Source organism: Octopus sinensis, linkage group LG14 (assembly GCF_006345805.1).
Source record: "Octopus sinensis linkage group LG14, ASM634580v1, whole genome shotgun sequence".
NCBI lineage: Eukaryota > Metazoa > Mollusca > Cephalopoda > Octopoda > Octopodidae > Octopus > Octopus sinensis.
In genome coordinates this window covers 24,804,828-24,820,922 of record NC_043010.1, presented here as the reverse complement: position 1 = coordinate 24,820,922, position 16,095 = coordinate 24,804,828, and the positions used below count along the sequence as shown (strand labels likewise).

At 46.2% G+C, this 16,095-nt stretch overlaps 1 protein-coding gene across 1 annotated transcript; it reads right to left on the bottom strand.

The window, feature by feature from the left end:
* Positions 1-1,016: 1,016 nt before the first annotated feature.
* On the bottom strand, positions 1,017-16,042 carry LOC115219024 (mucin-2-like; the record flags this gene model as incomplete). Its single annotated transcript, XM_036508732.1, has 5 exons — positions 1,017-3,763; positions 8,165-8,455; positions 11,692-11,965; positions 12,152-12,976; positions 15,637-16,042. Coding segments are annotated over 5 exons (3,729 nt in total), but the record flags the coding sequence as incomplete, so codon positions are not given.
* Positions 16,043-16,095: the final 53 nt, after the last annotated feature.

Sequence of the window (16,095 nt, the reverse complement as noted above, 5' to 3'; positions counted from 1 at the left end):
AAATTTGTATTTTCTCCGTAGTTTTTTGTGCTAAGCCACTTGGTGTTAAATTAATGGTATTAGTAAATTAATATCGATTTTTCACCCTCATTTATAATTTTATAAATTTAACTACGCGGCAGTCAATATTTTATTTGATGCGGCATACGTTTCCAATGAGTCTAGGCCTGCTTTTTGGCGCGGAATTTGAGACATAACTAAAAATGTAATTGGTTGGACCGCTCGTGTTTTTGACGCTCGAATCGATCTAATTAATTGCATTTCTGACAAACTCTACGAAGATTTATAGATGTAAGTGTAAGTAAAACTACATTTACATTAGTAATGAAACAATTGTATGAGTCAATCTATTTTATTCGTTGTATTTCACTTTCCTTACGTTAATGTATGTTGATTCTAGTTGGAAACAAATCTTCTGTGGTTGCTTCGGAGCTATTTTTAGCACTAGAGTTATCCACATAGTGGATAACTCTCTAATAATTTATATATATATATATATAATATATATAATATATATATATAATATATATAATATTATAAATAGTTATCGCCAAACTATATGGCAGTCCATAAATATAAGACTAAAGCTGTCGCTGATTAGCTCCAAGAGGCCATCGCCTCTAGCTAGCTATATGACACACGAACCTGCGTCCATTACAACCTTCGAACAGGGGAGGTCAGCCGCTTCACCTTGCTGGTCAGACATCTGCAGACATGTTTCAGGGTTGTTGCCCTTTATCAATGCAGCATAGTCAAACCCAGCAGGTGTCGCTACCGACCGTCTGTTCGAAGATTTTATTGATAAAGGGCAACAACCCTGAAGCATGTCTGCAGATGTCTGACCAGCAAGGTGAAGCGGCTGACCTCCCCTGTTCGAAGGTTGTAATGGACGCAGGTTCGTGTGTCATATAGCTAGCTAGAGGCGATGGCCTCTTGGAGCTAATCAGCGACAGCTTTAGTCTTATATTTATGGACTGCCATATTAGTTTGGCGATAACTATTAATATCCAGTAACGCTGCCGTAATCTCCTTTAGAGAGATTTAGTAATTTTAATATTTCTATTATATATATATATACTTAGATTGCTAATATAGGTTACGTATAACATCTTAATAAGTACTGGCATCGGTATGATTGACTATAACCCTTTATAGCAGTGCCACAGCGTGGCCGCTGTCTAATGAGTGCAACCAGCGATAATGAATGATAAAATTTCATAAGTAACCGAAGAGGAAAAAGTTAATTAACATAAAGAAAATCCATACCAAATATGTTGAAAGTTAATTGTAACATACAAACAAAAGGTATGCGCAGCAATTCCGCTAACATTCTTTACAACTTTCGTTGAAAATACCGTACAATTGAATTTTTTAAATGGCCATTTTGTAACTAGTTCATTTATATATATATAAAGTATTAGATATTCCACGGTAAAAAGTGTAAGATGTGGGCATGTTTATCACCCAATTTTATTTCATCAGCTTGAATGTTGAATAGATTTTCTAGTTGTTTATTGAAATTGTGCCTTTGAATGCAGTCTAATGGTTGCAAAAAAAAAGAACTTTATAGAATTCACTTAGTACATGAGAACGAGTTACTTGCATAGGAATAAAGTTAGCAAGGAAATGTTCGTTTAATCTGAATGTTGGCAGTGGGGCTTGTTTTCTTGGGTTTATATTTAATTAGATTATATTCCCAAAATGCTGACCTTGGGAAAGTCGTTGCTATATGACCGAACAAAATACTACTTATCCCACAAAGTCCAGGTGTTATTAAATTTGGGGTTGTATTCAGTTGTGATCGTCAGAGTAAACCCGGTCAAAGCGAATTTAACTTTGTGGTGGCGTATAATGTTGAGACAACACTTGGAAATGACGTCTTGAGGTGTGGCTTATTCTTGAAGAGTCAACACTACGAGAGCCACCGTGATGACAACGCGTACGTAGAGGGTAACGAGGCGAAGTTCGCCTTTGTGAGATGCGGTTTCGTGAACGGCGACGGGGTGGTAGGTAGCCTCGTCGAGTGTTGTGACGAGAGGCATTGCGACGCGGAGGGAAACGACGGTTGAAGTGAATTCGTCTGTGACTACGACGGTGAGGATGTTTTCGCAAAGTAGGAGAACGACGAAATTTTCTCACCCTACTGAGACATTGACAACGTCTAAGATGTCGCGATATGCAAAGACAAGGGGGTCGACTCTGACTATGTAAACGGCGACATTTACGAAATTTACAACGGCAACGTCTGACGTATTTCGAATTCACCTTCCACAGCTTAACTCTGGAATATAAAGGAACTGCAGCTGTACTTTGGTCAAACGTTGTAGTTGTTGCACTAGAAAATGTTGCAAAAGGGGTGGTTGGTGTGGTAGTTTGTGTTGTTGTTGGTGTGGTAGTTGGCATGGTAGTTGGTGTTGTTGTTGGCGATTGTGTTGGTGTTGTTGTTGCAGGCGTTGTTGCTGGCATGGCGGTTGCTGTTGTTATTAATGTTGTTGGTGTAGTTATCGGTGTTGGAGTGGATGTAGTTTGTACTGTAGATGGCGTGGTAGGCGTAGTTGTTGTTGACGTGATTGTTGGCATAGTTGTCGCTGCTGTTGGCGTAGATATTGGTGTTGTTGTTGGCGATGCTGTTGGTGTTGTTGTTACTGGCATGGTGGTTGCTGTTGTTATTAGTGTTGTTGGTCGTATGGTTGTTGGTGTAGTTATCGGTGTTGGAGTGGATGTAGTTTGTTCTGTAGATGGCGTGGTAGGCGTAGCTGTTGTTGGAGTTGTTAACAACGGCGAAGAAGTTTCCAAAAGCGTTGTTTCATAACTAGGGGTGGATAACTCAGACGAAACTGTGGTCAAAGGCGCTTTTGATGTCGTCAGAGGAGTAGTGACATCGGACGTGAAATCAGAGGATACGGGTTCACTTTGAGACGGTTTTGAAGGCTCTGTAGCCGAACTAGGTACATTTGTATAGCAGTATATAGCAAAACCATCCGACAGATTCAATATAGTGAAATAAGGTAATTGAGTAAAGGCTTTGAAAGGAGGAGGACTGGGGGCCAAAAAAATATTTGTGGGGGCTTCAGATGGTATTGCTGCTGGGGAACTGTTTGCTGCAGAGGTACTGTTTGCTGCAGAGGTACTGTTTGCTGCAGAGGTACTGTTTGCTGCAGAGGTACTGTTGGTTGCAAAAGAACTGTTTGTTGATGTGGGTGCCGTTGTTGGAGTGGTAGTAGGTGTTGTTGAAGGTGTTGTAGTTGGAGCTAGTGATAGTGTGGTTGTTGCTGTGGTTGTTGGTGAGGATGTTGGAGATGTTGTTGGAGTTGAGATTGACGTTGTTGCTGGTGATGATGGCGTTGTTGTTGGTGATGTTGTTGGCGTTGTGGGGGTAGTGATTGGAGTTGTAGATTCTGGGGTGGTTGGTGTGGTTGTACTAATGAGAGAAGAAATAGTGGAAGCGAAAACGGAAGTAGACAAATAGGTAGTTCCACTCGAGGGTAGCAGAGAGGTTGGAATTGAGAAAACGGATGAAGTAGCAGATGTAGGAACAAGAGAGGTCAGAGAATATGTAGTGCAATAAAGAGTAGATAACGTTGATGAGGCGGTGGTTGTAGGGGTGGTTGTTGGTGTGGTTGTAGGTGTTGTTGTTGGTGTGGTTGTAGGTGTTGTTGGTGTGGATGTAGGTGTGGTTGATGGTGTAGGACTTGGTGTGGTTGCAGGTGTTGTTGTTGGTGTGGTGGTTGAAGTAGTTGTAGGTGTAGTTGTTGGTGTGGTTGTTGGTGAGGTTGTGGGTGTGGCTGTTGGTGAGGTTGTTGGTATAGTAGTTGGTGTTGTTGTAGGTGTAGTTGTTGGTATTGTTATTGGTGTGGTTGTTGGTGTGGGTGTAGGTGTGGTTGTTGGTGTGGATGTAGGTGTTGTTGGTGTGGATGTAGGTGTGGTTGTTGGTGTAGTAGTTGGTGTGGTGGTTAGAGTGGTTGTAGGTGTTGTTGTTGGTGTGGTTGTTAGGGACGTTGTAGGTGTGGTTGTTGGTGAGGTTGTAGGAGTGGTTGTAGGTGTTGTTGTTGGTGTGGTTGTAGGTGTCATTGTTGGTGTGATTGTAGGTGTGGTTGTGGGTGTTGTTGTTGGTGTGGTTGTGGGTGTTGTTGTTGGTGTTGTTGTTGGTGTTGTTGTTGGTGTGGTTGTGGGTGTTGTTGGTATTGTTGTTGGCGTGGTTGCAGGTATTGTTGTTGGTGTGCTTGGAGGCATGGTTGTAGGTGTGGTTGTTGGAGTGGTTGTTGGCGTGGTTGTAGGTGTTGTTGTTGGTGTTGTTGTTGGTGTGGTTGTAGATGTGGTTGTTGATGAAGTTGTTGCTGTAGTTGTAGGTGTTGTTGTTGGTGTGGTTGTTGGTGTAGTTGTTGGTGTTGTGGTTGGAGAGGTTGTAGGTGTGGTTGTTGGTGAGGTTGTAGGTGTGGTAGTAGGTGTTGTTGTTGGTGAGGATGTTGGTGTGGTTGTTGGCGTGGTTGTAGCTGTTGTTGTTGGTGTGGTGGTTGGAGTGGTTGTAGGTATTGTTGTTGGTGTTGTCGTTGGTGTGGTTGTTGGTGTAGTTGTTGGTGTTGTTGTCGGTGTCGTTGTTGGTGAGGTTGTTGGTTTTGTTGTTGGTGTGGTCGAAGGGGTTGGTGTGGTCGAAGGGGTTGTTGTAGGTGTTGTTGTTGGTGTGGATGTTGGAGTGGTTGTTGGCGTGGTTGTAGGTGTTGTTGTTGGTGTTGTTGTTGGTGTGGTGGTTGGAGTGGTTGTAGGTGTTGTTGGTGTGGATGTAGGTGTGGTTGTTGGTGTATTTGTTGGTGTTGTTGTTGGTGTCGTTGTTGGTGAGGTTGTTGGTGTGGTCGAAGGTGTTGTTGTAGGTGTTGTTGTGGGTGTGGATGTTGGAGTGGCTGTTGGCGTGGTTGTAGGTGTTGTTGTTGGTGTTGTTGTTGGTGTGGTGGTTGGAGAGGTTGTAGGTGTGGTTGTTGGTGATGTTGTAGGTGTGGTTGTTGGTGATGTTGTAGGTGTGGTTGTAGGTGTTGCTGTTGGCGTGGTTGTTGGTGTGGTGGTCGGAGAGGTTGTAGGTGTTGTTGTTGGTGAGGTTGTAGGTGTGGTTGTAGGTGTTGTTGTTGGTGTGGATGTTGGTGTGGTTGTTGGTGTGATTGTTGGTGTGGTTGTAGGTGTGGTTGTAGGTGTAGTTGAAGGTGTGGTTGTTGGTGTGGTTGTAGGTGATGTTGGTGTGGATGTAGGTGTGGTTGTTGGTGTGGATGTAGGTGTGGTTGTTGGTGTAGTAGTTGGTGTGGTGGTTGGAGTGGTTGTAGGTGTTGTTGTTGGTGTGGTTGTTAGGGAGATTGTTGGTGTGGTTGTTGGTGTAGTTGTTGGTGTGGTGGTTGGAGAGGTTGTAGGTGTGGTTGTTGGTGAAGTTGTAGGTGTGGTTGTAGGTGTTGTTGTTGGTGAGGATGTTGGTGTGGTTGTTGACGTGGTTGTAGGTGTTGTTGTTGGTGTGGTGGTTGGAGTGGTTGTAGGTATTGTTGTTGGTGTTGTCGTTGGTGTTGTTGTTGGTGTAGTTTTTGGTGTTGTTGTTGGTGTCGTTGTTGGTGAGGTTCTTGGTTTTGTTGTTGGTGTGGTCGAAGGGGTTGGTGTGGTCGAAGGGGTTGTTGTTGGTGTTGTTGTTGGTGTGGTGGTTGGAGAGGTTGTAGGTGTTGTTGGTATGGATGTAGGTGTGGTTGTTGGTGTAGTTGTTGGTGTTGTTGTTGGTGTCGTTGTTGGTGAGGTTGTTGGTGTGGTCGAAGGTGTTGTTGTAGGTGTTGTTGTGGGTGTGGATGTTGGAGTGGCTGTTGGCGTGGTTGTAGGTGTTGTTGTTGGTGTTGTTGTTGGTGTGGTGGTTGGAGAAGTTGTAGGTGTGGTTGTTGGTGATGTGGTAGGTGTGGTTGTTGGTGTTGTTGTAGGTGTGGTTGTTGGTGATGTTGTAGGTGTGGTTGTAGGTGTTGCTGTTGGCGTGGTTGTTGGTGTGGTGGTCGGAGAGGTTGTTGGTGTTGTTGTTGGTGAGGTTGTAGGGGTGGTTGTAGGTGTTGTTGTTGGTGTGGATGCTGGTGTGGTTGTTGGTGTGAATGTTGGTGTGGTTGTAGGTGTGGTTGTAGGTGTAGTTGAAGGTGTGGTTGTTGGTGTGGTTGTAGGTGTTGTTGGTGTGGATGTAGGTGTGTTTGTTGGTGTGGATGTAGGTGTGGTTGTTGGTGTAGTAGTTGGTGTGGTGGTTGGAGTGGTTGTAGGTGTTGTTGTTGGCGTGGTTGTTAGGGAGGTTGTTGGTGTGGTTGTTGGTGTAGTTGTTGGTGTCGTGGTTGGAGAGGTTGTAGGAGTGGTTGTTGGTGAAGTTGTAGGTGTGGTTGTAGGTGTTGTTGTTGGTGAGGTTGTTGGTGTGGTTGTTGGCGTGGTTGTAGGTGTTGTTGTTGGTGTGGTGGTTGGAGTGGTTGTAGGTATTGTTGTTGGTGTTGTCGTTGGTGTGGTTGTTGGTGTAGTTGTTGGTGAGGTTGTTGGTTTTGTTGTTGGTGTGGTCGAAGGTGTTGTAGGTGTTGTTGTGGGTGTGGTTGTTTGAAGAGTTGTTGGCGTGGTTGTAGGTGTTGTTGTTGGTGTTGTTGTTGGTGTGGTGGTTGGAGAGGTTGTAGGTTTAGTTGTTGGTGAGGTTGGAGGTGTGGCTGTAGGTGTTGTTGTTGGTGAGGATGTTGGTGTGGTGGTTGGAGTGGTTGTAGGTATTGTTGTTGGTGTTGTCGTTGGTGTTGTTGTTGGTGTAGTTTTTGGTGTTGTTGTTGGTGTCGTTGTTGGTGAGGTTGTTGGTTTTGTTGTTGGTGTGGTCGAAGGGGTTGGTGTGGTCGAAGGGGTTGTTGTTGGTGTTGTTGTTGGTGTGGTGGTTGGAGAGGTTGTAGGTGTTGTTGTTGTTGGTGTAGTTGTTGGTGTTGTTGTTGTTGGTGTAGTTGTTGGTGTTGTTGTTGGTGTCGTTGTTGGTGAGGTTGTTGGTGTGGTCGAAGGTGTTGTTGTAGGTGTTGTTGTGGGTGTGGATGTTGGAGTGGCTGTTGGCGTGGTTGTAGGTGTTGTTGTTGGTGCTGTTGTTGGTGTGGTGGTTGGAGAAGTTGTAGGTGTGGTTGTTGGTGATGTTGTAGGTGTGGTTGTTGGTGTTGTTGTAGGTGTGGTTGTTGGTGATGTTGTAGGTGTGGTTGTAGGTGTTGCTGTTGGCGTGGTTGTTGGTGTGGTGGTCGGAGAGGTTGTAGGTGTTGTTGTTGGTGAGGTTGTAGGTGTGGTTGTAGGTGTTGTTGTTGGTGTGGATGCTGGTGTGGTTGTTGGTGTGAATGTTGGTGTGGTTGTAGGTGTGGTTGTAGGTGTAGTTGAAGGTGTGGTTGTTGGTGTGGTTGTAGGTGTTGTTGGTGTGGATGTAGGTGTGTTTGTTGGTGTGGATGTAGGTGTGGTTGTTGGTGTTGTTGTAGGTGTGGTTGTTGGTGTGGTGGTTGGAGAGGTTGTAGGTGTTGTTGGTGTGGTTGCTAGGGAGGTTGTTGGTGTGGTTGTTGGTGTAGTTGTTGGTGTGGTGGTTGGAGAGGTTGTAGGTGTGGTTGTTGGTGAAGTTGTAGGTGTGGTTGTAGGTGTTGTTGTTGGTGAGGATGTTGGTGTGGTTGTTGGCGTGGTTGTAGGTGTTGTTGTTGTTGGTGTGGTGGAAGGTGTTGTTGTAGGTGTTGTTGTTGGTGTCGTTGTTGGTGTGGTTGTTGGTGTGTTGTTGGTGAGGTTGTTGGTTTTGTTGTTGGTGTGGTCGAAGGTGTTGTAGGTGTTGTTGTGGGTGTGGTTGTTTGAATAGTTGTTGGCGTGGTTGTAGGTGTTGTTTTGGTGTTGTTGTTGGTGTGGTGGTTGGAGAGGTGTAGGTTTAGTTGTTGGTGAGGTTGTAGGTGTGGCTGTAGGTGTTGTTGTTGGTGAGGATGGGGTGTGTGGTGTTGGCGTGGTTGTAGGTGTTGTTGTTGGAGTGGTGGTTGGAGTGGTTGTAGGTATTGTCGTTGGTGTTGTCGTTGGTGTGTTGTTGGTGTTGTTGTAGGTGTTGTGTTGGTGTGGTGGTTGGTGTCGTGTTGGTGAGGTTGTTGGTTTTGTTGTTGGTGTGGTCGAAGGTGTCGTTGTTGGTGAGGTTGTTGGTGTTGTTGTGGATGTGGATGTTGGAGTGGTTGTTGGCGTGGTTGTAGGTGTTGTTGTTGGTGCTGTTGTTTGTGTGGTGGTTGGAGAGGTTGTAGGTGTGGTTGTTGGTGAGGTTGTAGGTGTGGTTGTAGGTGTTGTTGTTGGTGTGGTTGTTGGTGTGGTCGTAGGTGTGGTTGTAGGTGTAGTTGTAGGTGTTGTTGTTGGTGTGGTTGTAGGTGTTGTTGGTGTGGATGTAGTTGTGGTTGTTTGTGTAGTAGTTGGTGTGGTGGTTGGAGTGGTTGTAGGTGTTGTTGTTGGTGTGGTTGTTAGGGAGGTTGTTGGTGTGGTTGTAGGTATAGTTGTTGGTGTGGTGGTTGGTGTCGTTGTTGGTGAGGTTGTTGGTTTTGTTGTTGGTGTGGTCGAAGGTGTTGTTGTTGGTGTTGTTGTTGGTGTCGTTGTTGGTGAGGTTGTTGGTTTTGTTATTGGTGTGGTCGAAGGTGTTGTTGTAGGTGTTGTTGTGGGTGTGGTGGTTGGAGAGGTTGTAGGTGTTGTTGGTGTGGATGTAGGTGTGGTTGTTGGTGTAGTTGTTGGTGTTGTTGTTGGTGTCGTTGTTGGTGTGGTTGTTGGTGTGGTGGAAGGTGTTGTTGTAGGTGTTGTTATGGGCGTGGATGTTGGAGTGTTTGTTGGCGTGGTTGTAGGTGTTGTTGTTGGTGTGTTGTTGGTGTTGTGGTTGGAGAGGTTGTAGGTGTGGTTGTTGGTGAGTTTGTAGGTGTGGTTGTAGGTGTTGATGTTGGTGTGGATGTTGGTGTGGTTGTAGGTGTTGCTGTTGGCGTGGTTGTTGGTGTGGTGGTTGGAGAGGTTGTAGGTGTTGTTGTTGGTGAGGTTGTAGGTGTGGTTGTAGGTGTTGATGTTGGTGTGGATGTTGGTGTGGTTGTAGGTGTGGTTGTTGGTGTGGATGTAGGTGTGGTTGTAGGTGTAGTTGAAGGTGTGGTTGTTGGTGTAGTTGTAGGTGTTGTTGGTGTGGATGTAGGTGTGGTTGTTGGTGTAGTAGTTGGTGTGGTGGTTGGAGTGGTTGTAGGTGTTGTTGTTGGTGTGGTTGTTAGGGAGGTTTGTGGTGTGGTTGTTGGTGTAGTTGTTGGTGTGGTGGTTGGAGAGGTTGCAGGTGTGGTTGTTGGTGAAGTTGTAGGTGTGGTTGTAGGTGTTGTTGTTGTTGAGTATGTTGGTGTGGTTGTTGGCGTGGTTGTAGGTGTTGTTGTTGGTGTGGTGGTTGGAGTGGTTGTAGGTATTGTTGTTGGTGTTGTCGTTGGTGTGGTTGTTGGTGTAGTTGTTGGTGTTGTTGTTGGTGTCGTTGTTGGTGAGGTTGTTGGTTTTGTTATTGGTGTGGTCGAAGGTGTTGTTGTAGGTGTTGTTGTGGGTGTGGATGTTTGAGTAGTTGTTGGCGTGGTTGTAGGTGTTGTTGTTGGTGTTGTTGTTGGTGTGGTGGTTGGAGAGGTTGCAGGTGTTGTTGGTGTGGATGTAGGTGTGGTTGTTGGTGTAGTTGTTGGTGTTGTTGTTGGTGTCGTTGTTGGTGTGGTTGTTGGTGTGGTGGAAGGTGTTGTTGTAGGTGTTTTTATGGGCGTTGATGTTGGAGTGTTTGTTGGCGTGGTTGTAGGTGTTGTTGTTGGTGTTGTGGTTGGAGAGGTTGTAGGTGTGGTTGTTGGTGAGGTTGTAGGTGTGGTTGTAGGTGTTGCTGTTGGCGTGGTTGTTGGTGTGGTGGTTGGAGAGGTTGTAGGTGTTGTTGTTGGTGAGTTTGTAGGTGTGGTTGTAGGTGTTGTTGTCGGTGAGGATGTTGGTGTGGTTGTAGGTGTGGTTGTTGGTGTGGATGTAGGTGTGGTTGTAGGTGTAGTTGAAGGTGTGGTTGTTGGTGTGGTTGTAGGTGTTGTTGGTGTGGATGTAGGTGTGGTTGTTGGTGTAGTAGTTGGTGTGGTGGTTGGAGTGGTTGTAGGTGTTGTTGGTGTGGCTGTTAGGGAGGTTGTTGGTGTGGTTGTTGGTGTAGTTGTTGGTGTGGTGGTTGGAGAGGTTGTAGGTGTGGTTGTTGGTAAAGTTCTAGGTGTTGTTGTAGGTGTTGTTGTTGGTGAGGATGTTGGTGTGGTTGCTGGCGTGGTTGTAGGTGTTGTTAGTGTGGTGGTTGGAGTGGTTGTTGGTATTGTTGTTGGTGTTGTCGTTGGTGTGGTTGTTGGTGTAGTTGTTGGTGTTGTTGTTGGTGAGGATGTTGGTGTGGTTGTTGGCGTGGATGTAGGTGTTGTTGTTAGTGTGGTAGTTGGAGTGGTTGTTGGTATTGTTGTTGGTGTTGTTGTTGGTGTGGTGGTTGGAGAGGTTGTAGGTGTTGTTGGTGTGGATGTAGGTGTGGCTGTTGGTGTAGTTGTTGGTGAGGTTGTTGGTTTAGTTGTTGGTGTGGTCAAAGGTGCTGTTGTAGGTGTTGTTGTGGGTGTGGATGATTGAGTAGTTGTTGGCGTGGTTGTAGGTGTTGTTGTTGGTGTTGTTGTTGGTGTGGTGGTTGGAGAGGTTGTAGGTGTAGTTGTTGGTGAGGTTGCAGGTGTTGCTGTAGGTGTTGTTGTTGGTGTGGTGGTTGGAGTGGTTGTAGGTATTGCTGTTGGTGTTGTCGTTGGTGTGGTTGTTGGTGTAGTTGTTGGTGTTGTTGTTGGTGTCGTTGTTGGTGAGGTTGTTGGTTTTGTTGTTGGTGTGGTCGAAGGTGTTGTTGTTGGTGTTGTTGTGGGTGTGGATGTTGGAGTGGTTGTTGGAGTGGTTGTAGGTGTTGTTGTTGCTGTTGTTGTTGGTGTGGTGGTTGGAGAGGTTGTAGGTGTGGTTGTTGGTGAGGTTGTAGGTGTGGTTGTAGGTGTAGTTGTTGGTGTTGTTGTTGGTGTCGTTGTTGGTGAAGTTGTTGGTTTTGTTGTTGGTGTGGTCGAAGGTGTTGTTGTAGGTGTTGTTGTGGGCGTGGATGTTGGAGTGGTTGTTGGCGTGGTTGTAGGTGTTGTTGTTGGTGGTGTTGTTGGTGTGGTGGTTGGAGAGGTTGTGGGTGTGGTTGTTGGTGTTGTTGTAGGTGTGGTTGTAATTGTTGTTGTTGGCGTGGTTGTTGGTGTGGTGGTTGGAGAGGTTGTAGATGTTGTTGTTGGTGAGGTTGTAGGTGTTGTTGTAGGTCTTGTTGTTGGTGTGGATGTTGGTCTGGTTGTAGGTGTGGTTGTTGGTGTGGTTGTAGGTGTGGTTGTAGGTGTAGTTGAAGTGGTGGTTGTTTGTGTTGATGTAGGTGTGGTTGTTGGTGTAGTGGTTGGTGTGGTTGTTGGTGTAGTAGTTGGTGTGGTGGTTGGAGTGGCTGTAGGTGTCGTTGTTTGTGTGTTTGTTAGGGAGGTTGTAGGTGTGGTTGTAGGTGTTGTTGTTGGTGTTGTTGTTGGTGTTGTTGTTGGTGTGGTTGTGGGTGTGGTTGTAGGTGTGATAGTTGGTGTTGTTGATGGTGTAGTTGTTGGTGTTGTTGTTGGTGTGGTTGTAGGTGTGGTTGGTGGTGTGTTTGTTGGTGAGGTTGAAGATGTGGTTGTTGGTGGGGTTGTAAGTGTGGTTGTAGGTGTTGTTGTTGGTGTTGTTGTTGGTGTTGTTGTTGATGTGGTTGTTGGTGTGGTTGTTGCTGTAGTTGTAGGTGTTGTTGTTGGTGTGGTTGTTGGTGTGGATGTTGGTGTGGTTGTAGGTGTGGTTGTTGGGGTGGTTGTAGGTCTGGTTGTAGGTGTTGTTGTTGTTGTGGTTGCAGGTGTTGTTGTTGGTGTGGTTGTGGGCGTGGTTGTTGGTGTGGTTGTAGGTGTGGTTGTGGCTGAGATTGTAAGTGTGCTTGTTGGTGAGGTTGTAGTTGTTGTTGTAGGTGTCGTTGTTGGTGAGGTTGTTGGTTTTGTTGTTGGTGTGGTCGAAGGTGTTGTTGTAGGTGTTGTTGTGGGTGTGGATGTTGGAGTGGTTGTTGGCGTGGTTGTAGGTGTTGATGTTGGTGCTGTTGTTGGTGTGCTTGTAGGTGTGGTTGTTGGTGTGGTTGTAGGTGTGGTCGTAAGTGTTGTGGTAGGTGTAGTTGTTTGTGTCGTTGTAGGTGTTGTTAGTGTGGATGTAGGTGTGGTTGTTGGTGTAGTAGTTGGTGTGGTTGTAGATGTTGTTGGTGTGGTTGTTGGTGTGGTGGTTGGAGAGTTCGTAGGTGTGGTTGTAAGTGTTGTTGTTGGTGTGGATGTTGGTGTTGTTGTAGGTGTGGTTGTTGGTGTGGTTGTAGGTGTGGTTGTACGTGTTGTTGTTGGTGTGGATGTTGGTGTGGTTGTAGGTGTTGTTCTTGGTGTGGTTGTAGGTGTTGTTGGTGTGGATGTAGGTGTGGGTGTTGGTGTAGTAGTTGGTGTGGTTGTTGGAGTGGTTGTAGGTGTTGTTGTTGGTGTGGTTGTTAGGGAGGTTGTAGGTTTGGTTGTAGGTGTTGTTGTTGGTGTGGATGTTGGTGTGGTTGTTGGTGTAGTAGTTGGTGTGGTGGTTGGAGTGGTTGTAGGTGTTGTTGTTGGTGTGGTTGTTGGTGAGGTTGTAGGTGTGGTTGTAGGTGTTGTTGTTGGTGTGGATGTAGGTGTGGTTGTTGGTGTAGTAGTTTTTGTGGTGGTTGGAGTGGTTGTAGGTGTTGTTGTTGGTGTGGTTGTTAGGGAGGTTGTAGGTGTGGTTGTTGGTGTGATTGTAGGTGTGGTTGTGGGTGTTGTTGTTGGTGTAGTAGTTGGTGTGGTGGTTGGAGTGGTTGTAGGTGTTTTTGTTGGTGTGGTTGTTGGTGTTGTTGTAGGTGTGGTTGTTGGTGTTGTTGTAGGTGTGGTTGTAGGTGAGGTTGGACGTCTGGTTGTAGGTGTTGTTGTTGGTGTGGTTGCAGGTGTTGTTGGAGTGGTTGTAGGTGTTGTTGTTGGTGTGGTTGTTAGGGAGGTTGTAGGTTTGGTTGTAGGTGTTGTTGTTGGTGTGGATGTTGGTGTGGTTGTTGGTGTAGTAGTTGGTGTGGTGGTTGGAGTGGTTGTAGGTGTTGTTGTTGGTGTGGTTGTTGGTGAGGTTGTAGGTGTGGTTGTAGGTGTTGTTGTTGGTGTGGATGTAGGTGTGGTTGTTGGTGTAGTAGTTTTTGTGGTGGTTGGAGTGGTTGTAGGTGTTGTTGTTGGTGTGGTTGTTAGGGAGGTTGTAGGTGTGGTTGTTGGTGTGATTGTAGGTGTGGTTGTGGGTGTTGTTGTTGGTGTAGTAGTTGGTGTGTGGTGGTTGGAGTGGTTGTAGGTGTTTTTGTTGGTGTGGTGTTGGTGTTGTTGTAGGTGTGGTTGTAGGTGGTGGTTGTTGGTGTGTGGTTGTAGGTGAGGTTGGACGTCTGGTTGTAGGTGTTGTTGTTGGTGTGGTTGCAGGTGTTGTTGGAGTGGTTGTAGGTGCTGTTGTTGGTGTGATTGTAGGTGTGGTAGTGGGTGTTGTTGTTGTTGTTGTTGTAGGTGTGGTTGTTGGTGTGGTAGTTGGTGTTGTTGTTGGAGTGGTTGTAGGTGTTGTTGTTGGTGTGGTTGTTAGGGAGGTTGTAGGTGTGGTTGTTGGTGAGGTTGTAGGAGTGGTTGTAGGTGTTGCTGTTGGTTTTGTTGTAGGTGTGGTTGTTGGTGTGGTTGTAGGTGTGGTTGTGGGTGTTGTTGTAGGTCTTGTTGTTGGTGTGGATGTTGGTCTGGTTGTAGGTGTGGTTGTTGGTGTGGTTGTAGGTGTGGTTGTAGGTGTAGTTGAAGTGGTGGTTGTTTGTGTTGATGTAGGTGTGGTTGTTGGTGTAGTGGTTGGTGTGGTTGTTGGTGTAGTAGTTGGTGTGGTGGTTGGAGTGGCTGTAGGTGTCGTTGTTTGTGTGTTTGTGAGGGAGGTTGTAGGGTGGTTGTAGGTGTTGTTGTTGGTGTTGTTGTTGGTGTTGTTGTTGTTGGTGTGGTGTGGGTGTGGTTGTAGGTGTGATAGTTGGTGTTGTTGATGGTGTTGTTGTTGGTGTTGTTGTTGGTGTGGTTGTAGGTGTGGTTGGTGGTGTGTTTGTTGGTGAGGTTGAAGATGTGGTTGTTGGTGGGGTTGTAAGTGTGGTTGTAGGTGTTGTTGTTGGTGTTGTTGTTGGTGTTGTTGTTGATGTGGTTGTTGGTGTGGTTGTTGCTGTAGTTGTAGGTGTTGTTGTTGGTGTGGTTGTTGGTGTGGATGTTGGTGTGGTTGTAGGTGGTGGTTGTTGGGGTGGTTGTAGGTCTGGTTGTAGGTGTTGTTGTTGTTGTGGTTGCAGGTGTTGTTGTTGGTGTGGTTGTGGGCGTGGTTGTTGGTGTGGTTGTAGGTGTGGTTGTGGCTGAGATTGTAAGTGTGCTTGTTGGTGAGGTTGTAGTTGTTGTTGTAGGTGTCGTTGTTGGTGAGGTTGTTGGTTTTGTTGTTGGTGTGGTCGAAGGTGTTGTTGTAGGTGTTGTTGTGGGTGTGGATGTTGGAGTGGTTGTTGGCGTGGTTGTAGGTGTTGATGCTGGTGCTGTTGTTGGTGTGCTTGTAGGTGTGGTTGTTGGTGTGGTTGTAGGTGTGGTCGTAAGTGTTGTGGTAGGTGTAGTTGTTTGTGTCGTTGTAGGTGTTGTTAGTGTGGATGTAGGTGTGGTTGTTGGTGTAGTAGTTGGTGTGGTTTTAGATGTTGTTGGTGTGGTGGTTGGAGAGTTCGTAGGTGTGGTTGTAAGTGTTGTTGTTGGTGTGGATGTTTGTGTTGTTGTAGGTGTGGTTGTTGGTGTGGTTGTAGGTGTGGTTGTACGTGTTGTTGTTGGTGTGGATGTTGGTGTGGTTGTAGGTGTTGTTCTTGGTGTGGTTGTAGGTGTTGTTGGTGTGGATGTAGGTGTGGGTGTTGGTGTAGTAGTTGGTGTGTTGTTGGTGTGGTTGTTGGAGTGGTTGTAGGTGTTGTTGTTGTTGGTGTGGTTGTTGGTGTTGTTGTTGGAGTGGTTGTAGTGTTGTTGTTGGTGTGGATGTTGGTGTGGTTGTTGGTGTAGTAGTTGGTGTGGTTGTTGGTGTGGTTGTAGGTGTTGTTGTTGTTGTTGTTGTGTGGTTGTAGGTGTAGTTGTGGCTGAGGTTGTAGGTGTGTTGTTGGTGTGGATGTAGGTGTGGTTGTTGGTGTAGTAGTTGGTGTGGTTTTAGATGTTGTTGGTGTGGTGGTTGGAGAGTTCGTAGGTGTGGTTGTAAGTGTTGTTGTTGGTGTGGATGTTTGTGTTGTTGTAGGTGTGGTTGTTGGGTGTGTTGTAGGTGTGGTTGTAGGTGTTGTTGTTGGTGTGGATGTTGGTGTGGTTGTAGGTGTTGTTCTTGGTGTGGTTGTAGGTGTTGTTGGTGTGGATGTAGGTGTGGGTGTTGGTGTAGTAGTTGGTGTGGTTGTTGGAGTGGTTGTAGGTGTTGTTGTTGGTGTGGTTGTTAGGGAGGTTGTAGGTTTGGTTGTAGGTGTTGTTGTTGGTGTGGATGTTGGTGTGGTTGTTGGTGTAGTAGTTGGTATGGTGGTTGGAGTGGTTGTAGGTGTTGTTGTTGGTGTGGTTGTTGGTGAGGTTGTAGGTGTGGTTGTAGGTGTTGTTGTTGGTGTGGATGTAGGTGTGGTTGTTGGTGTAGTAGTTTTTGTGGTGGTTGGAGTGGTTGTAGGTGTTGTTGTTGGTGTGGTTGTTAGGGAGGTTGTAGGTGTGGTTGTTGGTGTGATTGTAGGTGTGGTTGTGGGTGTTGTTGTTGGTGTAGTAGTTGGTGTGGTGGTTGGAGTGGTTGTAGGTGTTTTTGTTGGTGTGGTTGTTGGTGTTGTTGTGGGTGTTGTTGTTGTTGTTGTTGTAGGTGTGGTTGTTGGTGTGGTAGTTGGTGTTGTTGTTGGAGTGGTTGTAGGTGTTGTTGTTGGTGTGGTTGTTAGGGAGGTTGTAGGTGTGGTTGTTGGTGAGGTTGTAGGAGTGGTTGTAGGTGTTGCTGTTGGTTTTGTTGTAGGTGTGG